Genomic DNA, 25217 nt, shown 5'->3' on the forward strand with positions numbered 1-25217 from the left:
ATAGTAACATAATGTTTCTTAATTAAAATCTAAGAAACATGTAATGGTGTAACATGATTTAAAGAACTACACCATAAATTGTCTATGAGTAATTTGAAAACAAAAGAATTTTATTTATATTGATGAATGATCATGTTTACAATTTTGGCGATGCCATTGCCGCACACAAGTCTCAGTCTTAGTTCTACAATAGCAACAACCCATCAAACTAAGAACCCTTGAGGAATTTGCTTGCCCTAATAAATTGCATCAAGTACATGTGACCTAATGTAGTAATGTGATCAGGTTGTTCCCTGAATCGAAACATGTCTATTTATCTTTTGACAGTGGTAAATTTAAGCCAGCAATGCTCAGGTCTTTGCAGAAGATACAGTAATCTTCTGGCTAGCAGAATTTAAAATTCCTCTAATAAGAATCTTCAAATATCCAGACTTTACTGCAATCTGCAAAAATGTCTTGAAAATTTGTGAAAATAACCGGATTATAGGCCAATCAATAAGCAACATGCTAGATGAATAATTCCAAGTCTTTAGGGGTAACAATGAATGGTAACTTTATATCCATTGTAATGCACATAAAAGCATATGATTATATTTAGCTCATTCTTGACATATTGCCAATTGAAAATGATTTAATTGAATATATTTACTTGCAATTTAGATCTTCCGTCTTCCATCAGTCATGATCTGATAGAGTTCACGCCGCTCCCACGGTGACCTCTTTTCTGTTAAAGGAAATTTAATGAATAAACCAAAAACTAATATATATTTTATAAGTGCATTTCCAAATAAAGGAATGTATTATATAAAGACATTCCTTGAATCTCTTTATTCAAAAATTTCATAAATAAATCCCCTACAAAATCATTTGTAAGTTCAAGTTCTTGTGTCTGATAGAATATAAGTTTGTTATATGCTAGCTAGAACTACGCAACTAAGCTATATTGTGTTGGAACATTGAGAGTCAGAAAAGGTTGGAAGAGGAGAAATTTTCTTCTTTACAAAGACAGATCAATAATTATTTAATTTGTTACAAATAAAATGATATGAGAAGGTAATTTTTATCAAACCTTGAACAAACATTGTCAAATAATCACTTCCCCTCCACAAAGGAATGACAAAATATTGGCTGTCAAGGAGAAATAGAAGTCAGAACATGAAATCTAAAAGAGAACAAATTCATAGTATAAGTATTGATCAAATCAATTACCATTCCTTAGCTCAATGCTCTAGCAAGTGATAAAGTTTTCTTTCATAGCCACTCCAATATGACCGCTACCTATGTGATACTGAAATAAAACCAGCCAAATCATATATCAAAAACCAAAATAACATAGAAAGTAGAAATCATAAATTAACATATAATTGCTACACAGCCAAACAACTGTTTCATAAGTTGCACCAACGTTCCATCAAAACATAGAGAAATAACAATGTGGCAAGTTGGCAACAAAGGAAAAAACTCTTCTAAAACATGCATGTTGATTGCACAATTAAGGATGGACTTCGAATTTTAAAAAATAAATAAACAGTACACATACCCTCATCTGCCCTCTGATCAAAGGTTGGCTTTCTAATCCAAAGTAGCGACTATTCTCACCGCCATCCAGTAAATGGCGTCCCGTCCAAGCGGGCATATCTTTGATCAGTTCAATTACCACATCTGTAAATTCAAAACATAAAGGGAATGGAATTAAAGAAAAACTCTTTTGATATTGCCTTTCACAAATCCCTAAATGGAACAAAACCAACCTCCAAATCTGTTGTTTAAAAATTAGGAAACTATAGAGCAAGACAAAAGTTATTGAAAACTTACTCTTTTTCTTTTTCTTTTTCTTAATGGTCCCAGCAATGTGCCTACTCTTCATTTTTAGAGTAACCTTGACATAAAGAATTTTGAAAGGTAAATATAAATATTGTAAGATAGCAAAGTTATGCATTCACCTTATCATACTGAAGGTGAGGAGGAATGAGGAAACAGGAAGATAGCCAATACAACTTACCAACTCGATCAGACGTTCCTAGCCTTTTATTAAGAGCAGCTAGCTACACATATACATATAATATATGATTAACTTAGCATTAATTGGAAGAAGAGGTTGCAGAAGGGTGCTGCAGCGGCCATTCATTGGAATACACTAAAACTTTCCTCATAAAAATCATGTTTTAGCTTATAATCATGTTAAGAATTATAGCCTTAACCACACACACTATAAATTTACACCATAACTTGTAATTTTCTTAATTACAATAGAACTAATTGACTATTGGTGACACATAAAATTAAGATATGACTTTCCATTTAAACTAAAACCATCAGAAAGTTTGCGTCAACAAAGAAAATTGCAGATATCAAATAAAGGAAAATAATGCTGAAAATACCTTTTATATATTTCAGTGACCAAATCACATTGTTATTAAGAATTTTATGGAGCGGCATGCTGAATTTTAAGGAGACATGAAATGTTACATTTTTCAATTAAAATCAAAGGCATCTATATTCAGGCCAACTGGAGCAAACACTAATCTACAATTGTGTGCAGTAGGGAGATTGAAATTAATGAGGATAGTAATAAAAGCAAATGCAACCTAGCTGAAAAAACATAGTCCAACACATGGGTGAAGAAATGAGGAGTAGAAAAACTAAACCTTGAAGGAGGAACTCTCAAATATGTGATTGGTGAAATCTTCCACACCAAGATTAAGAAGAGGTAAGCCAACCTGTACACACAACAAATGTTCAAATATAATTAAATGTCAATAAATTTTCAAAATAGATGAAAATGCAGGGAAATTTCATGGCACAAAAGGCAAAATCCAAAGTATATTCAGAAATGCACATGTAGCAAACAAAATCTGATTGAAGCGTTGGTTCATGACACAAAACACAACCACAAAATTCACAATCACTTACTTGAAAGACCAAAATCGAACCGTCACAGTTACATTCTCTTTAGTTTTACGACTGTTGTGGATGATTAGATTTGCTCTAGAAAACACAATAAAGACGACAATGCAACAGAAAATATGACTTTGAAATGGCTACAATAGTGCATAGGATACAAATGAACATAGAAGAACAAACAGGTCTCAATTTTTCACAGGATCTATTAACTTTAGAAGGATAAAAAATCCTGCAGATTCATCAAAACGAATGGGAAATTAAGGAAAATAATCAGGTAAGTATGATGATGAATATGACATTTGTATTGCTTTTTGATCTTCCTGCATTATTTGATAGATAAGCTCTAATGTCATAAGTTAAATCCACATGCCTCAGTTACTATCTTCCCAAGGTTTCTGCTATCATACATAAGCTCTAATGTCATAAGTTAAATGCAGAATCTAAAATAAACAAACAGAGAAATAGCAGGAATTCCCCAATTAAAGAACTAAGATTGTTAGAGCTTTTTCTCTCCTCCATCACAACTGAAAGATAAAATCCAGAATTTATAGTACTTTTTAAACCAATTGCAGTGTATGCACAATCCAAACAAATAGACCAAACAGTTCTTACCTCAAATATAAAAATTCAAGAACTTCAATTATGCTATCAATCGCTACTCCAATCCTGCCTTTTTTAAATCACTGAATCATAAATTTTCTAAACCATTAACATCAAAACTTTCTAGATCAAAACTCCCCTCTTCATACCTACACAATAAAAATCACAAAATCAAATCAAAAAATTAACAATTCAATTGATCAATTATATCAACAACAACATTAACAACATAATTAACAATTTGATTAACAATAACATTGAATTGAGTGTATATGAAGATGACCGAGAAAGGATACATCATGACCCAGAAAGGATACATCTCTCCTTTTGTTTAAAGTTACAAAATAATACATGAATTTTAGAAGTCTTTAACATTGTCATGAAATTTATCGAAGCAAACTTAGCCGATACTGTACGACTCAACAGAAGGGCACAACCCTAATTATTTCACACAAGTGTAATCAAATGTGGTCTAAATTGTTGCTACATAAACATTAAAAAAACTGGATTTGGATTCATATAAATGTGTGACACAATTATTGATCTTGGTTGTTTTATTTTAAATCAACGGTGAAGATTGTTTAAAAGTTACTATTTAGTAAAGATCAAATGTGAACCAATTGATCTTAAATCTCCAATATCAATCAATATCAATATATTTAAGGATCTAAAAATAGTAATCAACCCAAACAATCATAACAATTAAATTAACTATGCAATGAAAATTAAGGATAGTTTAGAGAAATTTTAGGAAAACTCACGTCATAAGCCTCGTTGATCAAGTGAAACTGCACCCCACAATCTCTTCCTTTGCACACATCTGGATGGTACTGAAACACAAACAAAACCCAAATATTCAAAAAAAAAACTAAAACAAATCCAATTAACAAAAATCTAGATGACAAATCAAAATTCATCAATCAAATTAGAGACAAAAACAAAAGATAGAATCAAACATGTATAGTAAGCTTGAGAATTTCCAATTAAGGTTGGGAAAACACGGCCCAGATAAAAGGGAAAAGAGGGATTTACCTTAAGTTTAAGCTTCATATTAATGTGATTGAGAGAAGAAAGGAAGAGGTCGGATGAGAGAAGAGAAGGGGAGGAAGAAGAGAACACGTTTTCTTTTAGAGAGAACTAAGTATGAACACACAAATATCACAAATTATTAGATTAATATTTGAGAAATGATATTTTGACAACCACTTTTTAACAATTTTTAGACAACTTTCTCTCTCATACTCACATGATGTTGTTATTCTCTCTCTTCCTTTTTCTATCTCCATTGTTTTTGACCAATAAGAAGTGAGAAAAACAAGGTTGTCAACAAAGTTGTCATCAAATGAATGTCAAAATATCATTACTCTTAATATTTAATAGATAGTTAGTGGAAACAATGAGCTGTCCCCAAAAAAATTGCATCAATTAAAAAATTACCTGAATACCCCTAAAGTGCCCAAAAGGAGGGCAAAAATGGAAATATATAGGGATTCATTTTTCTGGTATAACTAGTTACAAACCCGTGCTTCGCACGGGTTAAATAACCTATTTTGTAAAAAATTGTTCTAAAGGAAAAATGAGCAAATTAAGGGAGATAGCTGAATTTTTCTTAGAGATTGTTGTTAATTATAAATGTGAGTATGTTGCACAAACATTAGAAATGTGCACCTTTCTAAAATATTTATCAAAGCATCAAAAGAGCATATATTTTGTTTATGAGACCAGGAAAACATCATAATAATTAAGATGAAACTAATTGGAACCAATGAAGTAACCAATAATGTGCAAATTACGATTACATATTAGCCAAAATTATAAAAGCGAGTGCTATTGTCATAGAGTTACCAAAAAGGATTAACACCAATATTCACATCACACAAAATGAACCAAAGAAATAGCATCCCCAAGTCAAGATAGTTTTGGATTAAAGTTAAGGCGATTTGTCAAAGTGGCGGATGTTGAACAACGAAGATCTATTTAGGAACAACTTGAATGTGCATGTTTTTAGGTGGTTGTTCAAGATCAAAGATTAGTTTACCACCTACCTCTAACACACGTTCTCGGCAAAAGTTGAACCATTGGCCACCCAAGTACTTTTCATGACTTGCTCTCTCCGCTGTAATCAAGCGACACTTATACCTCTTTTGAGTTTGGTCATCAATGGGTGTCATCGTTTTCCGCTTTCCCTTTAGAACCGTCCTTGATATCTCATTGTGGAAATGCCTATTAGGAAATGAATTGTAATATTAATTAGATATCATGTATAAAATGATGGTAGTATAACTTATTTTAAGGTGAACATAATATACTATGACTTGCAAGTTGTCTTTCTTAGTCATCCATTCAACGAAATTAAGTGTCGCTCATCTACAACTTCCATCTTTGGAATCGCCTTTGCAAAGCTAGATTTTTTTTTTTTGAGTATATTCCGAACTCTTCTTGAAATTTTCTTAGGGATATGCTGAATAGAGATTAATATTTGTGAGACTGTGATGATTGATAAAAGAAAAAGAAAGGGTAAATGGTATAGGAATAAATTTATTAAAGAATTAAAAATGTATTTAAACTTATTTTTGTTACAATTTAGGTCTAAAAAAAATATTTCAACCTCATTGAGTCTCTTTCTAATTTTTTAACCGTTTCACTAACCAATTATAAAAGTTGAGATTTGATTAGATGTCATACAATAAGCAACCTATTTTGAACCAAAATAAGGTGTATTTACTCATTATAAAAACCTGATAACAATTTGTATGAAGGTTTCTTGCAATTCATAAAAGGATTTAATAACCTATATTAAAACAAAGAAATTGATAACATGCTGAAAGTAAGAACATAAATAAATGATGAGAAAAATATAAGTAATTAGGGAAAAGAATCATTTGGGTGCATATTCAATTTTGAGGTAAAGAAAATAGTTGCAATAATTAGCCTAGTCGCAATGAATTGAATGTGATTAAATTATAATAAGTAAAGATCTTAGAAAATAATTGATATAATTTAGACTCACATTAGAGAACAAATTCCAAATTAGGTACCCTGAATTTAGACACACAAATAAAACATATTAGGAATTCTATACATGAATGACCTTTAGTTTATTTACCTTATTCGCTGAATCATCCGAATTTCCTTCAGCAAGAACTTCCAGTTCGGAAATCATCTGGACCTCGATATCCTTCGTACTGGTTGAATATCGTGTTTTTGAAATACTATGTTATACACGAAAAATGAGCAAATCAAGGGAAATAGCTGCATATTTCACACTTTAGCAAATGAAGGGAAAGAGCAGAATAGAAGTATTGCATACAAATGATCGTTTAGGGAAAATGCAAACTTCATAAATGAGAAAAGCAAGCAAACTGCACAGTTCCTAGCTATATATTATAAATGAATAATCGCTTGAACTTTAAGTTTCCGATATTGCGAAAGACATGTCTTGAAAACCCTTTTATTCCTAGCACCTTTTTAAAAGATTTACCAAAGTATTATAAAGCTTTGCTGTACAAAAAGAGCATGTCTTATTTTGATCACCACACCCCTTTATAGTTCTAATTCTTACAACAGCATATCAAACATAATTCACATTAATATAATATAACTCTTAAAAAAGTCTTCATGATTAATTTTTCAATACAGCACAGCAATAAAAATCCTAAAAAATTAATCGGGATAAAGGTGCAATAATCAACAACTAATAAGTGTCAGTTCTATGTAGTAAAATGAAAGCTCTTTTGTTTTCTTTACCTTTTTTTTCTACCTTTTGTACAATTAAAAGTGGTACAAACATTTTCCGTATAAAATTACATTACAATGAAGAAGATAATAAGAAACTCATTCAAACTCCAAGCAAAGAGCAGCACTGTTGAGTTTAAGATCTATGGTAACACAAAATAACTACAATAGTTTGGCAAGATTAATGTTGTGGAGCTTCAAGACAAGCTGTTTGTACCAACTCAACTTCTCATGAGGAATGAGTTTGTAAGATATGTGCAAAAGAATCCTTATACATCAGCCGCCGCGAGTGACAAAAAGAAAAAATTCTCAAATGGATCAGCTAGGACTCTTTTCTGAGTCTCTATCCCACCAGCAGACCTGGTTGCTTGGAACTGAATAGCACACCGTCTCTGAAGTTCTTTAAGCCTTTCCAGAAGTTCCTGGAATGTTGGTCGGAGAGCCGGACCACTGATAGTAATAGACAGAGTTGTAAGTTAATAGCATATTATGACCAATAATGTTTAATATGAAAAGTAAGTGAAGTAAGTTGATCTTTAAATAAGTATCCATTGAAAGAAATATGAAAATCCATGTTAAGTATTTTTCTTTTTTTCTCCAAAGGTTGATAAGATTTATGTTAGGAAACTAAGAGCAGTGAGAAAAATATTAAATTTAGAAATATAACAGAGTTTCAACAAATCTCACGTATGCCAACAAAATTAAGAGAGACAATATCACATATGAAAAGGGGGAGGAGACATACTTGAAGAATAAACCAAGCAGTGTAAGAACAGCAGGCTCCAACCAAAAAGAAAGTGCCACGAAGCATGTGAGTTTTGTGGGCTGCAATAGCACTAATCTCTGCAAAATGGTGACTACGATGATGATGACCAATATAAAATTCCTTCCCCTTGTAAAGTCTCGTTGCTAATGCTCCACCAACACACATAATTGCTCCTATACACTTAGCTCTACCACCCCATGTTCCAATCCTCAAATTCTCCATTCTGCAACTCATCCAAAAATTTATATATATGGAAGATTAATTTATTTATGTAGATAAATTAAATGTCTTGAATTAAATTAGATTAGATACCTGCAATATGATAGAGGTTAAGAATGACAATACAGGAACCAAGTTGAGAAAGTTAACGGAATAAGTAGCAGTTGTCTCGAAGACCATAATAGAATATCCCTACAGTCAACATAAATTTTTCAAAATGTATAACAATCCAAAATGCTACGTACCTTCCATATTATGCAGATACACCAAGTTTCTAAAAAACTCAATCACATCAAGTTTATAATAAGGCCTACATACTAATTTCTGAATATTAGTCAGATCTCAGGTTATTACTATGTATGACCAAATTTGGAATATTAAACAGTTCTAACTTCTTAAATGTATGATTAACTTAGGTTATAGGAGAGAACAAACAAAACTCAAATTCATCTGCATAAGATTACCAAATGCTAAATACTTGAGAAGCCAAAAGTTAAGGTTAAGAATTTACTCTTCTCTTATCATTTAAGGTTTACAATAATCAATTGTTACTGTATTTCAGAAATGACCATACATAAGTAGTATTTCTGGCTGAAAAGTGAAAACAGAAAAATCAATCCAATCGCAAAAACCAAACTTTAAATCCCTACTAACAATACAATTGAGGCCCCTCTTTTTAATAAAATGGTGTGATTGACCATATGTGCACTACTTTACATAATTGTTGATGCATCTTGTGTGACATGCATAGGAACACTCTACTATTAGTACACATAAGGTTTAGCATTTTCCTTTCCTAACATAGTTGCAACTTGCAAGTATCTGCTATAATAATAATATCCTTGATCTCCAAATAACCCAATCTTCCGTGAATATTATAAACGAAAAAGTATTTATAGATAGTAGACTTCAAACATTCCACAAACAATTTATGAAGTTAACTTTATGGACATAAGTTTCAGTTCAAACTCTAAGGATATGAGAGGCAACTATGCTATTGGAATAAATTTAGTTACAGGGGACCATAAGAGAATCATCTTTGATATTTATACAACTCATTCATCTCCCTTTTAACCTAAAAATAGTGTTTGTCGATCGAGGAATCTATCGGTTTATCCAAATCCCGCAACCCACATGGCTATAGTTCCTCTATCTGTACTAAATAGTGTATCGCAAAACAACAGTGATTTGTTCATATTCCTTTACGCTATCGGCTATAGCACAATAGTGCAGCCACATACACTTTATTTGATAACACTACCTAAAAATATATGAAAGTTCAAGAAATTTACCCTTCCAATTATATTTGATAACACTACCTAAAAATATATGAAAGTTCAACAAATCTACCCTTCCAATTACATATCATAACATAAACTCATAATCATCTCATATGCAACTGCTATAAAGTCATTAACATGAACATCAATCAATCGCTTACCCATAGGTAACATATGGTTCAACTCTCACCAGCTTGGCCATCACTCCATCACAACACAAGCAAGGACCATCTTGCAGACCTCAGTTTTGTAGCGTGTGTGGCGGATCACTGGTTGAAGCTCCCCAATGTCGTGACCGAATTGACAGTGGTCTCCATAAGGGCATGTGCCACTTTCCTGCCATTTGTTATAGAGCTCAGTCTTGAACATCCCCTGGTTGTACACAATCATCTCAAGAGGCTCTTCCTCTTTCTACCCTCCTCGCACAAATACCTTTTGCGCATAGCAACACACACAAAATTTCAACAATAATCAGTTCTTCCGAATATCAACAATCAAATCTATATAATGTCTACTCATTGTTATTAAATAGTGATGCATCTACAGTCTACTTTTACATTAATATGAGTGTCAATGCATGGCAGAGCATTTTGAATATGAATCAAATAAAAAAACAATAAGATGAAAAATATAATCAGTCAAGATAAAATAAACATTAGTATGACTGCCAAGGCATGGCAAAATATATGCAGAGCTCTTGACACGGTTTATCCCAAAATATATTCAATTAATTGCTTGACTAATCATCCAAGAAATTACCATTTCTAAATTGAACACGGTTATTTGCATCCATTCATCTTTATCTCTAAGTATTGTCCTTATTTTCAACATAAATAAATCAAAGCATATATTAATAATAGAGGCTAATCCCAAGCACAAGATGTATCCAAGGCTAACCAATGAAGATTCAAGACATTACCCTAGTCAGCAATGAGTAACAAAATCAAACAACTAAATGGAGACAAAATACAAACAGCACTATACGTCTATTAAAAGCTACACCAACAGCAGTGGATAAAACCATGAAAACAGATTGAGTGAGATATTTTGCATCCCCTGCATCACTTGTTACTTGTAAAACCAGTCCTACCATTTGGCCCCTTTAAAACTTAGTAAAACCAAGGTATTGATTTTGGCTACTAAAAGTTGAAAATACAAACCACTACCAACAACACTGCAAATTTCCATACATGGCTATCATAAATATCTTAAAATTCACAGATGTAGAAAAATATATATTTGACCTCTTAAATACTCCTATAATGTAGACATTATATGGCTCATCAATCTTCCTAGTCTTGCTAGTTCTATATACTATTTCAAGAGTTTATTGAGAAGTGTGAAAAAGATTATTTAACCACCTTAATTATAATCTAATCTAAAAACTGTATGGCTGCATCAAAATTTAACTCAATTGGAATATGACACCATGGTTTTAAAATGCAGCCGCGGCTGCGGTTGATGCCTTTGCGATATTGCAGCTATTGCGGTGTGTATTGTCGTCATTGCGGCGTCAACTTAATTTTTATTAGCATAAATATTTTAATCTACAATTATTTATTTTATGGCTCATGTATCTCTTGTTTCGTCTCTAAAATCTTTATCTCATATCAGCCATCTATCAGTTTAAAATATCACTAATTCTTTAAAATACTCTCTAAATCTATGATATAAAGCTAAAGTAAAATATAAAAATAAATTGTGTGACCACTGTAGTTTTCTGCACCCAATGCCCTCGCTGCGGCGCTGCGACATGGTTTCAAATGTGATTTACAGTCACACTGCAACTGCTACTTGATTCGTGATTACAGATAATGTTGTGGCAGCATCCGCAATTGGAAACCATATACAGATCACATTGGCACAGAACACACAGGTTAAAATGTCACAAAAAGGCTTCAAAGTTTAGCTCATCTGTTTTGCCTCATACAAGCATTCATCTTGTGTTCCAATCCAGTGGTTTTTGTAAAGGCGAAACATCTGAAAAAATGATGTAGAGGAAAAAGTTAAGCTTCGAAAACAAAGAATACTTCTGCCAATTCATTCTCTGCATGTTCGGATTCACAATGACTTTGGCACAATCACAGTATGTCAATGTGATTTTAGCAAAAGCTACATTTTGGAGTTTAAAGAAAATCACAATGCCACAACTAAATTCGCTACCAATCAAAACATGCACTTAGGAATTTAGGATAACAAACAATATAGCATACCATGCAAATGGTTCTCCAATGATCCCAATGGCATGTACTCATAAACCAATAGTCTTTGCTCGCCTTCCGCACAAAACCCTAATAACTTGACAAGATTTGGGTGGTCTGCTAAACTTAGTGTTATCACTTCAACAACAAATTCCCTGATTCCTTGAACCCCATTAGGATGAAGTTGCTTTATTGCAACAACCTACACCAACAATAAAAATACTCAATCTAACAAACCTTAAAATGAGCAAATTAACATAAAACCAATTACAAAGAACATGAATGTGTGGCATTACAATTACAATTTTTAACGAACCTGATTAATTTTCTCGAGGTAAACCCTTATAAACCTTGCCAAACCCTCCTTCACCAACAAAGCAATCTGCCCTAAAATTCTCTATTGCAACTGCAAGCTCAGCAAAAGTAAATGTTTGTGCAACTTTTCCATCTGGTGAAACCCCGTCGTTTTAATTCAAATTCTTAACGTCCAAGGAAAGTTGATCACGTTTAGAATCATCTTCCCTTTTATCTTTCAACTCACTCAAATTCAAATTCAAATTCAAATCAATTTTGACCTTATCTACAAAACAAATAACACGTGATGAATATAAATCAAAAAAAATGGCACATATTTCAATCAATCCTTGAAGACAAAAATAAAACCGTAAAAACATCAAAATGACAAACCCCACTTTCACTTATTGATCAAATCATTCCAAACATGCAAACAGACAATAGAATTAGAAAAACCCAGAAAAGGAATATAATAAATAAATAATCAAAATTTCCATCCATATTCAAAACTTATAGAGACCCACATCCAAAATTTCATTTTTTTTCCAAAACCCAAATGTAAAGAAACAATCTTTGATCAATCTAAGACAAACCCATAGCAATCAACAAAATATGACAGAAAATTCATCATCAAAAAACCCTAAGAATTTTTGGAAACTGAAACTTTTTGACATGCAATCAGACATACATAACACCAATCGAACAAATAACAGGAAAAAACCAACCGATCATGATTTCCAATTGAAAAGAGGAAGAGTAAATTACCTGGAAGAAAACGAAAATCTCAAGAAGAAGGGAGAAAGAAAGAAATCGCAGATTGCTTCCAATGTTATGTAAAAGAAGAGATATTCAACCATTCTTGTTTTGTAGACAACGCGCGTTTTCATTTCAGAATAAATGGAAAAAATGAGGTGTCCACAAAGAAATTTCACCAATAAGGAAATGACCTCAATGCCCCTAAAGTGCCTAAAATGAGGGCAAAAATGTAATTATATAGGCCTTGTTTTTTCTGGTATAAAATAGTAGATAAGTTGATGGACCATATGGTTAGTTGGTTACTAAGATCAAACATTGTACCCTAAAAAAAAAGAGTATTACTTTTTCCACCCTACTGCCTTCTCGCATGCCCTGTAAAAATTCCAAAAATACCCTTGGTCTGGATTATGTTTTCCGAACCAGATTGTTAGTTACTTCCGAAACATAAAATCCGGACCAGATGTTGTGCGCTTTTTTGTGTCTTTCTTTTATGTCAAGGGTCTCTGTTGACCGTTATATGAACCCCACACAAGCTGAAATGCTATTGCAGGGTTCATATGAACGGTCAACAATGACCATGACACCACCGACACCCCTAAAAAACTAAAAACATTTGAAGAAATTTGAAGAAAAGAGATGAAGAGATTTCTGGAAAATTAAATCCGAACAAAAACGATATGAATATTTTGTGTCTTTCTTTGATGTCAAGAGTCTCTGTTGACCGTTATATGAACCCCACACAAGCTGCAATGCAATTGCAGGGTTCATAGGAACGGTCAACATTGACCATGACACCACAAACACTCCTACAAAACTTAAAAAATTTGAAGAGAATGGAAGAAAAGAGGTGGAGTGAAGAATGAAGGTATTTGTTGAAGATGGAAGCCTATTTATAGCCTAAAAAAAGTCATAGGTCATTAATATAGTCAATGAAAACGTGTTAGTGGTTGTAACCGTCCAAACCCACATTGATGGCTCTCTTTCAAAAGTGCTGAATCATTCTGGAATGTCCTTAGCCCTACAAAGAAGTGCCAACTTTTCCCTCGTTCACCATAATCGCATTAATCCGGAAAGTATATTCTGGAAACCAAAAGTGCATTCCAGATTTTATATTCCGGAACGCCTCAGTGCCATGGTCGGTGGTCTGCACCACACGTTTTTGACAGTGGTCAAGTGAAAAAAAAATGTGTTTTACCACGTTTTTTGACTGCATTTATGGCTTCCCAACCATTTTTCACCCACCCCTCCCTATAAATACCCTTCCAAACCCCACCATTTCTCACACCATCCCTTTCCTCCTCTTCTTCCTTCTACAACCATGGTTTTCCATCGTTGGCCTTTTATAGATAAGGGCCTCGTTGAAAACTTTCAGGGTTTGTATGAACGGTCAATGAGGATGGAACTGCGCTGCAACGAAGGGCGGTTCATCTGAGGGTCATGTGGGTCAGTGTGGTTATTAGCTGCGCCTGTATGGGCGTAAGTCTGAGCACCCACCACCTCCCTCAAGGGCATTTGTTTCTTCTTCCCGCCCTCCTCTTCCCTCCTCCTCCGGTTTTCCTCCAATAGCCAAGCTACTGCTATGTTCTATCACATAGCAGTGGTTAGGCTCTTAGGAGATTAGAATTAGGCTCTTAGGAGATTAGAAATAGATTTAGGATCTTATGTAATAAGCTTAAAAAGCTTGAAAATTATTGTAATGTATTGTTCATATATTAATAAAATGAGTTGTTTTTATGTTTGTGTCTTTTTATTTCTGTTTTTTATTTTATTCGCATTTTATTTTACGAATTGTAGAGCTTAAAATTGCAAAAGTTCTGCTAAAATACTATTCCGGATTTTAAAATCCGGAATCATCTGAAAAATACAAACAATTCATTCCGGAATATGAAATCCGGACCAGGGGTAAAATTGGAAAAAATAGGGCACGCGAGGAAAGGCATAGGGTGGGAAAAGTAATACTAAAAAAAAAAAATCAGGCGCAAATGGTTAGTGTGGACTGTATGCATGGTTTAACTACGAAATATCAACTTTAATTTAATACTTGAATGTATGTGAAAAACTGTCAATTTACTCTGCAATATCAACTTCAATTTTGTTCTTGATGTATATGAAAAATTATCAATCTACCCTTTAATATCTTAAAATCATAGACATTTGACGTCACTTAGATGAGATTATAAGGAATTTCTTCCAGTTTAATCAGAAGTAATGAGTTTGAATCTAGCATTGAGAATGCTAAATCTCTTGAGGGGAAACTTTATCATCTATTCGTACCTACCTGACTCGAAGGATTAGTCTTTGTAATTACGTGCAAATGATGTCTGGTTCACATACAAAAAAAATCTTGATAATAGAGACTAAATTGACGAATTTCATACGCTTTAAAGACTATTTTTTATTCAACGAAAAAATCTTGAAATAATACTTTGTGTGTTTTACAAGTCTTGTTGTTTTTTTATTAGTAAAAAAAATTGTCTTCGGCCTAAAATGGCTAAAATATGGTTTTGGCCCCTGCAAAATAGGCCTATTTTGGTTTTAGTCCCTGCAAATTTTTTTTATAGCTTTTGGTCCCTGCAAAAATAGGCCAGTTTTGGTTTTAGTCCCTGCAAATTTTTTTTTATAGCTTTTGGTCCCTGCAAAAATAGGTCAGTTTTGGTTTTAGTCCCTGCAGTTTTTTTTTATAGTTTTTGGTCCCTGAAAAATATGTCAGTTTTGCTTTTAGTCCCTGCAAATCTTTTATAATTTTTTTATAAAAAAAAATTTAAAAATTCTGGAAAATTGAAAATTTAATAAAATTCTGGAAAAATTAAAAATTAATAAAAAAATTGAAAAAATATTAAAAAATTCTGGAAAATTGAAAAATTAATAAAAATGAAAAAAATTGAAAAAAACGGAAAAAATTAAAAAAATCAGGAAAAATTAATAAAAATAAAAAATGATTAAAAGAAAATAAAATAATCTAATAAAATGAAAAATAATGAAAAAATTTTGGAAAATAAAAAATATTTTGATTAGTATATATGTCGAAATTTCGAAATTCTGGAAAAAATGTATTTTTCAAAATTTCGAAATTTTGATTAGTATATATGTCGAGCTTAAGTTTTTTCAGTGTATTTTTTCCCTTATTCTCGGTTTATAAATACACAAAAGTTCCCGCTTTATAAATACACAAAAATTCCCAGAAAAAATACTAATGAAAATTTCGAAATTTCAAAAAATATATAAAAAACCTAAGCTCGGTTTATAAATACACATATTTTTTCCCTTATTCTCGGTTTATAAATACACAAAAATTCCCGGAATTTTTTTTAGAAATACTAATGAAAATTTCAAAAAATTTTCATTAAAATTTCATTTTTCCAGAATTTCATTAAAATTTAAAATTTCAAAAATTTCATTTTTCCAGAATTTTAGTTTTTTTAGAAAATTTTCGAAATTTTATTTTTTTCAGAATTTTTTAATCTTTTATATTTTTCCAGATTTTTTAAATTTTTTCTGTTTTTTTCAATTTTTTTCATTTTTATTAATTTTTCATTTTTCCAGAATTTTTTAATATTTTTTTATTGATTTTTCATTTTTCCAGAATTTTTTTAATTTTTTATTAATTTTTCAATTTTCCAGAATTTTTAATTTTTTAAAAAAAAATTATAAAAGATTTGCAGGGACTAAAACCAAAATTGGCCTATTTTTGCAGGGATCAAAAACTATAAAAAAAAATTTGCAGGGATTAAAACCAAAACTGGTCTATTTTTGCAGGGAACAAAAACTATAAAAAAAATTTGGAGGGACTAAAACCAAAACTGGCCTATTTTGCAGGGACCAAAACCATATTTTAGCCGCTTAAAATTATATGATTTCTTTAGCGTTGTCACGGATAAAGTAGTGTATTCAAGTCAATATTTCAAATCCAATAAAACATAGTGTTCGAGACTTAAATTTCAACATGATTTTTTAGCAATTTAGTCTGGCTTGACATAAGCAAATTTGAGATAAACTCGTGTTTTTGCATCCAAAACCTGGAATAATTTATAAAAAGATTCATTTATTTGTGTGGAAACTAATCTAAAGTCATCATGATTTTTGTTATGTAAAATAATGACTTACAAGATAAGGCATCCTTGATGCAAACAATAAAAAATTGCAATTAACGTATTTACAAACATCTTGGATTGTGAGATGTCATTAGAGAAATGATTAAAAACTTTTTTTTACTATTTTCTCTTAGGAATCATTGTGAAGTCTAAGTGACATGAAAACTAGGTATAAATTATGATATATTCTTTGTGAGCTTGTAAGCTAATTTCTTGTAACCTCTTTGTATCACTCATTTTATAATAGATTTGAAGAGCCGCTCTCTCACTCAAATGTAGGATATTTTGTCCGAACTAAGTTAACAAATATTGGGGTGTTGTTTCCTCCATTCTTTCTTATCTTTGTTGCTTTCGTTATGCTTGCGCGGTTGCTTCTCACTCAAATCTAAGTTTGTTTGTCGTTGTTGCTTGAAATTACTTTGCTTTTGATTACTCATTCCTTTTACTCCACACATGTAAGTTTATTAGTGTGATTTTATTGTTCGAATTCACAACAATGAAGACACGACATGTTTGAAATGACTTTTTAAAGATTTTTTACAATTTCATCGATGTTATCATTTCTCGTAATCATATCATATAACATGTCATTTAAATTATATCACATCACTATTTTTCATGGTAAAAAATACGACGAAAACATGGGACTATAATTGCACTTAAGCCCAAGCATAGTTCAATTGATATAATTGAGATTTTTTTATTAAGTATACGTGAGATAAATAATAAGAATTTAAAGAACAAATCTAACTTGCTAATGCTTTTATTTAAGAGAAATGATATTTTGACAACCACTTTTTGACAACTTTTGAACAACTTTTTCTCTCATACTCACATGATATTGTTATTCTCTCTCTTCCTTTTTCTCTCTCCATTGTTTTTGACCAATAAGAAGTGAGAAAACCAAGGTTGTCAACAAAGTTGTCAAATGGATGTCAAACTATCATTACTATTTATTTAAGGGTCTTGTTAACGAGTGCCCCGGGGCACTCTTTAAGCATTCCAAAATAAACAATTATTCTTTAAAAAAGTCAAATATTTAGATTTCCAAGGCAATGATTACATGCATTTTTAAAAATACTTACTACTTATGGATCTTAAAGAGTGCCCCGGGGGCACTCGTTAACGTTTCCCTTTATTTAATGTTTCATTCTCTCTTCACACACAAAACGGGTCATACAATCATCTTACCCGACCCGGTTAGAAAAACCATTCTGATATGAGGTTTATCGGATTGGGTGGGAAATGAAGCCATTTTGCAACTTCTTCTTCTTCTTCTTCTTCTTCTTCGCGCATTTGCATTGTTCATCTTTCTCAAAACCCTAATTCGATAAACCCTTTCAGTGTCACATTCATATATGAATTCACCATAACGCTATGAACATTCTCTGCTACCCCAACAACAATTCCTATCACATTCACACTCACCACCATAAAACTCTTCATTCCAATCACAACAGAAAAACGCAATTTCTTCTTTGTAAACCATTCACAGTTTTCTGCAAATCCTCTTCCAATTCCGATGCCGATGATTTTGTCAAACGAGTCTTGGAAGAAAATCCAAGCCAAGTCCCACCCAAATATCTAATCGGTAACAAGTTATATACTTCACAACAAAAACACAATTTAGGTCAAAAATCAAATGAGGGTCTTTTTGATTTCTTGTTGAAGAGATTGAAGAATAATTCTCAGAGGAAAAGTGATGGGCTTTTTGAAGAGAGAGATGATTCTGTGTATTTGAATGATTTGCTTAAAGAGTATAAAGGGAAACTCTATGTTCCTGAACAGATTTTCGGTACCCCGTTGTCCGAAGAGGAAGAGTTTAATGAGAATTTGAAAACTTTACCCAAAATGAGTGTTGAGGATTTTACTAAAGCTTTGAGTAAAGATAAGATTAAGTTGGTAACTTCTAAGGAAGATTATGGATATGGTTATAGGGATTATATTGTGGATTTGAAGGAAATTCCAGGTGATAAAAGATTGCAGGCGACTAAATGGTAAAAGAAAAATGAAAGTTGATGTTTTTTTTTTTTTTTGTTTTTTTAAAGAAGAAAGTTGATGTTTTTGTTTGATTATATCATGTGGTTTTTATAGACTTTGTTCTGTGTGCATTGTGGTGTTGTGATAGATTGTGTGTGTGCGGGATTTTGTAGGGTTCTAAGGGTGGATAGCAGTGAAGCTCGAGCAATTTTGGAGGAATATTCTGGACCACGATATGAGATAGAGAGTCGTCGAATCACGGTTGTTGATCTATTTATTTGTAATACTTAAAAAAAAAATTAATTTACGAGGCATTGGCGTTGTTGGTGCTAATAGGGGAAAATCAATTATTTTTACTGTTTTTAAGTTTCATTTAATTTTTCCAAGGGTATGCGCCTATGCGGCTTAGGAAAATGTTCTGTTTTAAGTTCATATTTTCAGTTTTAATTACAAAACAGACTTATTGTTTTGCTATTTTTAATTTTTTTTCCCATACATATAGTTGAAAATTGGAAATAGACTTAAAAAGGAGTTGTATTGTTGAAATAAAAAATGAAAATAGAAAGCATTTTCTCAAGCCAAATAAATTTAAGTTACTATACTTTTTCTTGCATAGTTTGTAGTTAGAGACTCATAGCTTAAGTCATTCAGCGTACTGAATAAATGGATAAAATCCTTTTGTAGGTGAACGTATTGCAATTGCTCTTTTAACTCTGAAATTATATTGTTGCAGTCTTGGGTGGGAAAAATGTCAGTGTCCCCTCATCCAGCTGCAGCTTCCATATCTAGCAGAGTGGTGGCCGAGCTTGGAGCGGTGACAGTAGTAGTGGGTTTAGCAGCACTTCTAGTTGGTGGCTTCCTTTCAGCAGCAGTATTTGTTGTCACCAGTTTTATATTTGTGACAACCGTCTATGTTGGATGGCCTATAGCCAAACCAATTCTTAAGTTTTCCCTTGGAGTTGCTGTTTCAATGCTGGAGAGGTTTTGGGATAGACTTCTTGACTTTTTCATGGACGGTGGCTTGTTGGCTAAGACTTATAATTTTTTGACTGTTGGCGGTTTAGCTTCCACCTTTGATATCCTGAAAGTGACCCTGCCTATAGTTGTTGGTATGGTCCTTCTTGTTCGCTTCACTCTTTCAAGAAAACCCAAAAACTTCAGGAAGTGGGTAGGTGATGTAACTAAGTGATTCACTCATAAAGTTATGCATGAATTTTTGAGCCAATTTTGTTCAATGGATTTGGTTGATAAGTACACTCTAAGAGATTTTTATTCAATATACAGGATCTATGGCAGGGAATGAACTTCTCATTATCAAAAGCTGAAGCTCGTGTTGATGTGTGTTAATGCCTATCTTTACATTAATCTCTCCATTTTTTAAAATCTTTTCGTTTTTTTATTTTTCTTGTCTTTTATTGTCATTCTTAGTTTATGGATTTGGAAAAACATTCTTTCAGGGTTCAACTGGAATAAAGTTTTCTGACGTGGCTGGAATCGATGATGCTGTAGATGAACTTCAAGAGGTATGGATACATGGGGGGAGTCTCCCCACATTTAAAAACCTTTTTAAATAAATTTATATACGAGTTTATTGGAGATGCATTGTCGGTGTAAATTTAATGACAGCTTGGGGTCCATTGTCCACTCCCCCTCCCTCACCAGTTCATTCATAATAGAGGCTTTGGGCTGCAGGCAATTGCTCGTATAGTCCCAGCCCATTAATTTATGCAACGCTACTAGACCATCAAAACATCTCATTTTACCTTTGCTTTCTGGCTGATTCAGCAGCTCACAAATATGAAAGTTTCAACTTGATGCGTGGCTGCGGACAATTATGAAAAGTCCATGACACTTCATAAAGAAAACATTGAAGAAGCCATAACTTATATTAACTTTTTAACGATTTTATACAATTATTTTGAATAATTTAACTTTTTTTTTTTTGGTCAAGTTGAATAATTTAACTTTATCCCCCTCAATAGCTATTATTTCCTGGAATTTTCCACCTTTATTTTATTTCTGTTTTATGCCTCGTTTTCGTAGTCTCTGCTTACTGTTTATTGTAGTGGGTGAAAACTTATGAAGGTTATGCATTGTTCTCTTTAGTTGGTGAAATACCTAAAAAATCCCGAGCTATTTGATAAAATGGGGATCAAACCCCCACATGGTGTTCTTCTGGAGGGCCCACCTGGATGTGGCAAGGTCAGATTGCTATTCCCCATTTATGTTGGATGTTAGAATTTGTGTTGTCTGTGATATGTTTAAGTTTTGTCATGCTTTTGCAGACCTTGGTAGCCAAAGCTATAGCTGGTGAAGCTGGTGTTCCATTTTACCAAATGGCTGGATCAGAATTTGTGGAATTTTTAGTTGGTGTTGGTTCTGCACGTATAAGAGATTTGTTTAAAAGAGCCAAGGTGATTCTACGACTTTTTCTTTCGGATTTTTTTAAGCAGTGTATTGCTGCTAAATTGCAAATGTGATCAAATGCTTGAATCCTGTCTTCTTGTTCCTTCACCCAATGTACATTTAACTTATTAAGCATCACATGCTACTGATCGTTCTGATCACAGAATCCTTTAGTTTTCGTGAATGAGTAGGTGACTATATATATATATTTATGTTATTGCTTTGTTTAATCAAATATATTGAACATTTGAAAATGACTTTTTATTCATATGGCAATTTTAAACTGTCATTCCCTATGAATTGTCATTTATTTGATCAAGATAATAATAATTCTTTAGTTCCTCCTTCCCTAGAAATATTAAGGAGGATATTCATTAAGTTTGCTTCTTTCTCTCTCTGTTTTTTTTTGGTAAGTTCATTGCCTCTGCTTCACTTGTTGCTAAAAATGGGCCGACAGTTTGTCATAAGGACGGGTAATTTTCAATATGAGATATGACAGAGTATAAAGTTTGTTTTTTTCCGTTTGATTTTTTGCAAATGGTGTACATTGTAAAATTTCAGGATTGTATGTTAGTGATTGGTGGGTACTCAAATATTTGTTTCTCTTTGCAGGTAAACAAACCATCAGTTGTATTTATAGATGAAATTGATGCATTGGCTACTAGGTATGACTGTATGATTATGAACATTGTCTATTGTTTGTCTGTCCAGGCATGCTCACGTGTTTATTGGAAAAAATGAATTTATAACTTCGACATTATTCGTCCTTAAGCCAAATGAAGTGATGATGAGGAAATTAGCAAGTCATGAATCCTCACCGAACATCGAACTTTATTTTAAACCAAATAGACATTTAAATCTTCCCAATAGGTTTGTAAGTAATTGCAAAGGCCACTGCATTACTTGTAATGCTAATCTAGGTACTGGTTGTGACATATGCCGTTTTTACAAATGAGAAAGGACAGGGGATATGGCATTAGGTGACTATTATAAAAACAGTTTTTAAGTACAAGCTTGCAGACACTATATGTAATATTGATGGGCATGGGATACTTCTCAGAAGTCCACCTTAGTTCATGGTAGTTGATTGTTTTTATTCGATTCTTGAATTATGGAATTCATTATGGGAAACTAAAATTATCAAAACCATTGCTAAGCTAGTGATGTTACATGTTTTAACCTGCTATCAATTTACTTGCTAAGCTCCATAAGCAATCTCCCCAGCTGATTGTTAACTGTGTGCGATCAGGCGACAAGGTACTTTCAAGGAGTCAACAGACAACTTGTATAACGCAGCCACCCAGGAAAGAGAAACTACACTGAACCAACTGTTGATAGAGCTTGATGGCTTTGATACTGGAAAGGGCATCATATTTCTAGCTGCCACAAATCGTAGGGATTTGTTAGATCCTGCACTTCTTCGTCCAGGTCGCCTTGATAGAAAGGTTTCTTTCTGTGACTGAGTTAGTGGATTTCTTTCTCTCTTTTGGTGGGTTCAGGGTTAATTATTTTGATTTGCTAACATAATCAATCACAAATGGAAAGTAAATCTTCTTTTGTTTTCCTGTTAAATGCAAACATCGACTTACCTGGGTCCTATCATAGGTTTGCTTGATTATTGTGTTAAATGCAAGTTATTTCAATGTTAATATGCTGTTAATGGTCATTTATTTTTCTCCTGTAGATCAAGATTCTCCCTCCAAATGCAAAAGGAAGACTTGATATTTTGAAAATTCATGGTAGCAAAGTAAAACTGTCAGATTCTGTTGATTTGTCCAGCTATGCTCAGAACCTACCCGGTATAGACTCTCTGTTTTTAACTTGGAAATTTTCATTTCAATATCTGAACAAATATCTTAATTTCAGGATGGTCTGGAGCAAGATTAGCACAATTGGTCCAAGAGGCTGCTCTTGTGGCTGTTAGGAAGCGACATGACTCAATTCTTCAGTCAGATATGGATGAAGCAGTTGACAGACTTACTGTGGGACCTAAACGAATTGGAGTAGAATTAGGTTACCAAGGACAGTGTCGTAGAGCAACTACTGAAGTCGGAGTTGCAATAACTTCTCATCTGCTCCGGCGATATGAGAATGCAAAAGTTGAATACTGCGACCGCATCTCAATAGTACCTCGTGGTCAGGTCTTTGTTCAGCTTCCTTCACTATATATTACCCCAACTATCTCCTATAAGCATTTTGTCAATCTTTCCTTTGCTCATGTTTTAGTAAAAATTGAAAGTTTTAGTAAAAAATTGAAGCTCTGCATAGAAATGAATAGGAAGAAAAGTCTTTTAGGAGCCAAATCTGAAATGTAATCTAGTTAAGGCTGTTTGATTTCTATATGCACAAGGCTATTTGTTACTATTTACTAACGAAAAAAGCTACCATGTGGCAGACATTATCTCAATTGGTATTCCAGCGGCTTGATGATGAATCGTATATGTTTGAACGCAGACCTCAATTGTTGCATCGTCTTCAGGCATGTAAATTACTCTCAAGTATATGAACTTGTTTCCTCTTTTTGTTTCCGTTTAAATGATTTATTTCAGTATGGTTCTGTCTTGGTATACAGGTTCTGCTTGGAGGTAGAGCTGCGGAGGAGATCATCTATGGACGTGACACATCAAAAGCCTCAGTTGAATACCTTGCAAATGCATCCTGGCTTGCTCGCAAAATACTGACCATGTTAGCATAGCTACTTGTATTTTTCTGTATTTAATTTTGTGCTTATTTTCATGAGTCATATAAGCTCCTTTTCACCCTTCTTGCAGTTGGAATTTGGAGGATCCAATGGTCATACATGGAGAACCACCCCCTTGGAGGAAGTCAGTTAAATTTGTTGGACCAAGGCTGGATTTTGAAGGGTCTCTTTATGATCACTACCACCTGATTGACCCTCCCCTAAATTTTAATCTTGATGCTCAAGTTGCACAAAGAACTGAAGAGTTGATACGTGACATGTATAGAAAGACGGTGTCTCTTTTGAGGGGGCACCATGCAGCTTTGCTTAAAACTATAAAGGTAAATTTGGATGAGATCCGAGTTATGTGGTTTGTGAATTCTTAAAACTTTATAAATGAGATCTTTAACCATAAGAAATTAAAAGCACTTTATGGGCAGGTTCAAACCTATTTTAGTAACTGTAATATAATATCGCAAGCATTTTCGTGCTAGCCGAGATTATACCACTATGGTGAAAATAATCCAGCCAGCATTTTGTGCTTTGCTTCTTTTCATGTACAAGTTCTGTTGCGCATGATCACTTTGACCGCATTTTATAAATTTACACTGTAGGTTCTTCTCAATCAGAAGGAAATGAGTGGTGAGGAAATAGACTTTGTTTTGAACAAATACCCTCCCCAAACACCTTTACATCTTTTGGAGGAGGAAAGACCTAGCGACCTTCCTTTCATGAAAGAACAAGTGCACAATGTGGAGTACACCTTACAAACTCAATCCAAGGAAGAAACCGTGTGAGTTCTTTCTCAATCCTCTTCTAAAAATAAGATGTTACTGGATTTTGTGGCCAATCAGTGCTTCAGATTTGGAAATTTCACATGGGCAAGATTCCTACTAGGATTATGCATGAAAGTCTACATTCAAAGCTTATATTTTCAATGAGAAAACAGAAGAGTATGCATTTTGTTCAGCTATAATTTTGTTCATACCATTTGTTGTATTGTGATGTTTTTTGTTTTTTAATGATTGCTCATAGGCATATCTCTGTTGTATTTTAAAAGAATGGTTTTTTTTACAAGATTTAAAAAGATTACTTGAATGTATTATTTCTAGCATATTGGCAAAATTCACCATATGCTGATCATGCTTCCAAGGGATGTTTGGTTGGAGCCTGGAGGAGTCTTCTAGAGGTGAAGTGAGAGATGGATTAGTATTTTATTTTGAAATTTAAATGAGTAAAAGTAAAAAAAAAAAAAGTGAATTATAATTTATTCAAGTTGGGTAGCTCAAATGGTTTGAGTTGAAT

The 25217-nt window shown here is 33.0% G+C and overlaps 2 protein-coding genes and 1 pseudogene across 6 annotated transcripts; 1 reads left to right on the forward strand and 2 right to left on the reverse strand.

Moving 5' to 3' along the window:
• Positions 1-92: 92 nt before the first annotated feature.
• On the reverse strand, positions 93-3653 carry LOC146934331 (VAN3-binding protein-like; annotated as a pseudogene). The gene is made up of 7 exons (XR_015007735.1): positions 3517-3653; positions 2649-2720; positions 2003-2045; positions 1816-1879; positions 1541-1662; positions 1210-1288; positions 93-724 (listed from the first exon to the last, which is right to left on the reverse strand). The product of XR_015007735.1 is annotated as a VAN3-binding protein-like (transcript).
• A 3566-nt stretch (positions 3654-7219) lies between these two features.
• LOC146934332 (WAT1-related protein At1g09380-like) lies at positions 7220-12876 on the reverse strand. Of its 4 annotated transcripts, none has more exons than XR_015007736.1 (8): positions 12765-12876; positions 12022-12285; positions 11718-11907; positions 10264-11484; positions 9666-9936; positions 8318-8416; positions 7985-8228; positions 7220-7689 (listed from the first exon to the last, which is right to left on the reverse strand). XR_015007736.1 is itself a non-coding variant. In XM_085706208.1 (6 exons), exons 4-6 carry the CDS (start codon positions 9704-9706, stop codon positions 7642-7644), a joined length of 333 nt encoding a protein of 110 aa, XP_085562334.1. In that variant the 5' UTR covers positions 9707-11484; positions 11718-11907; positions 12022-12285; positions 12765-12876; the 3' UTR covers positions 7220-7641. The 4 variants fall into 4 exon arrangements, 2 of the variants coding, with proteins under 2 accessions (XP_085562334.1, XP_085562335.1); XR_015007737.1 differs by having other exon boundaries at positions 12002-12285; XM_085706208.1 differs by lacking the exon at positions 8318-8416 and having other exon boundaries at positions 9666-11484.
• A 5217-nt stretch (positions 12877-18093) lies between these two features.
• On the forward strand, positions 18094-25064 carry FTSHI1 (FtsH extracellular protease family). The gene is made up of 15 exons (XM_085706210.1): positions 18094-18843; positions 19000-19087; positions 19560-19994; positions 20111-20164; positions 20284-20349; positions 20933-21028; positions 21112-21240; positions 21845-21897; positions 22482-22677; positions 22917-23031; positions 23099-23373; positions 23628-23711; positions 23805-23917; positions 24004-24253; positions 24527-25064. Exons 1-15 carry the CDS (start codon positions 18224-18226, stop codon positions 24707-24709), a joined length of 2757 nt encoding a protein of 918 aa, XP_085562336.1. The 5' UTR covers positions 18094-18223; the 3' UTR covers positions 24710-25064.
• The last annotated feature ends 153 nt before the right edge of the window (positions 25065-25217 follow it).

The sequence above is a fragment of the Medicago sativa genome, chromosome 4 (assembly GCF_051527215.1).
Source record: "Medicago sativa cultivar Bolivia chromosome 4, Bolivia_mono, whole genome shotgun sequence".
Classification (NCBI taxonomy): domain Eukaryota; kingdom Viridiplantae; phylum Streptophyta; class Magnoliopsida; order Fabales; family Fabaceae; genus Medicago; species Medicago sativa.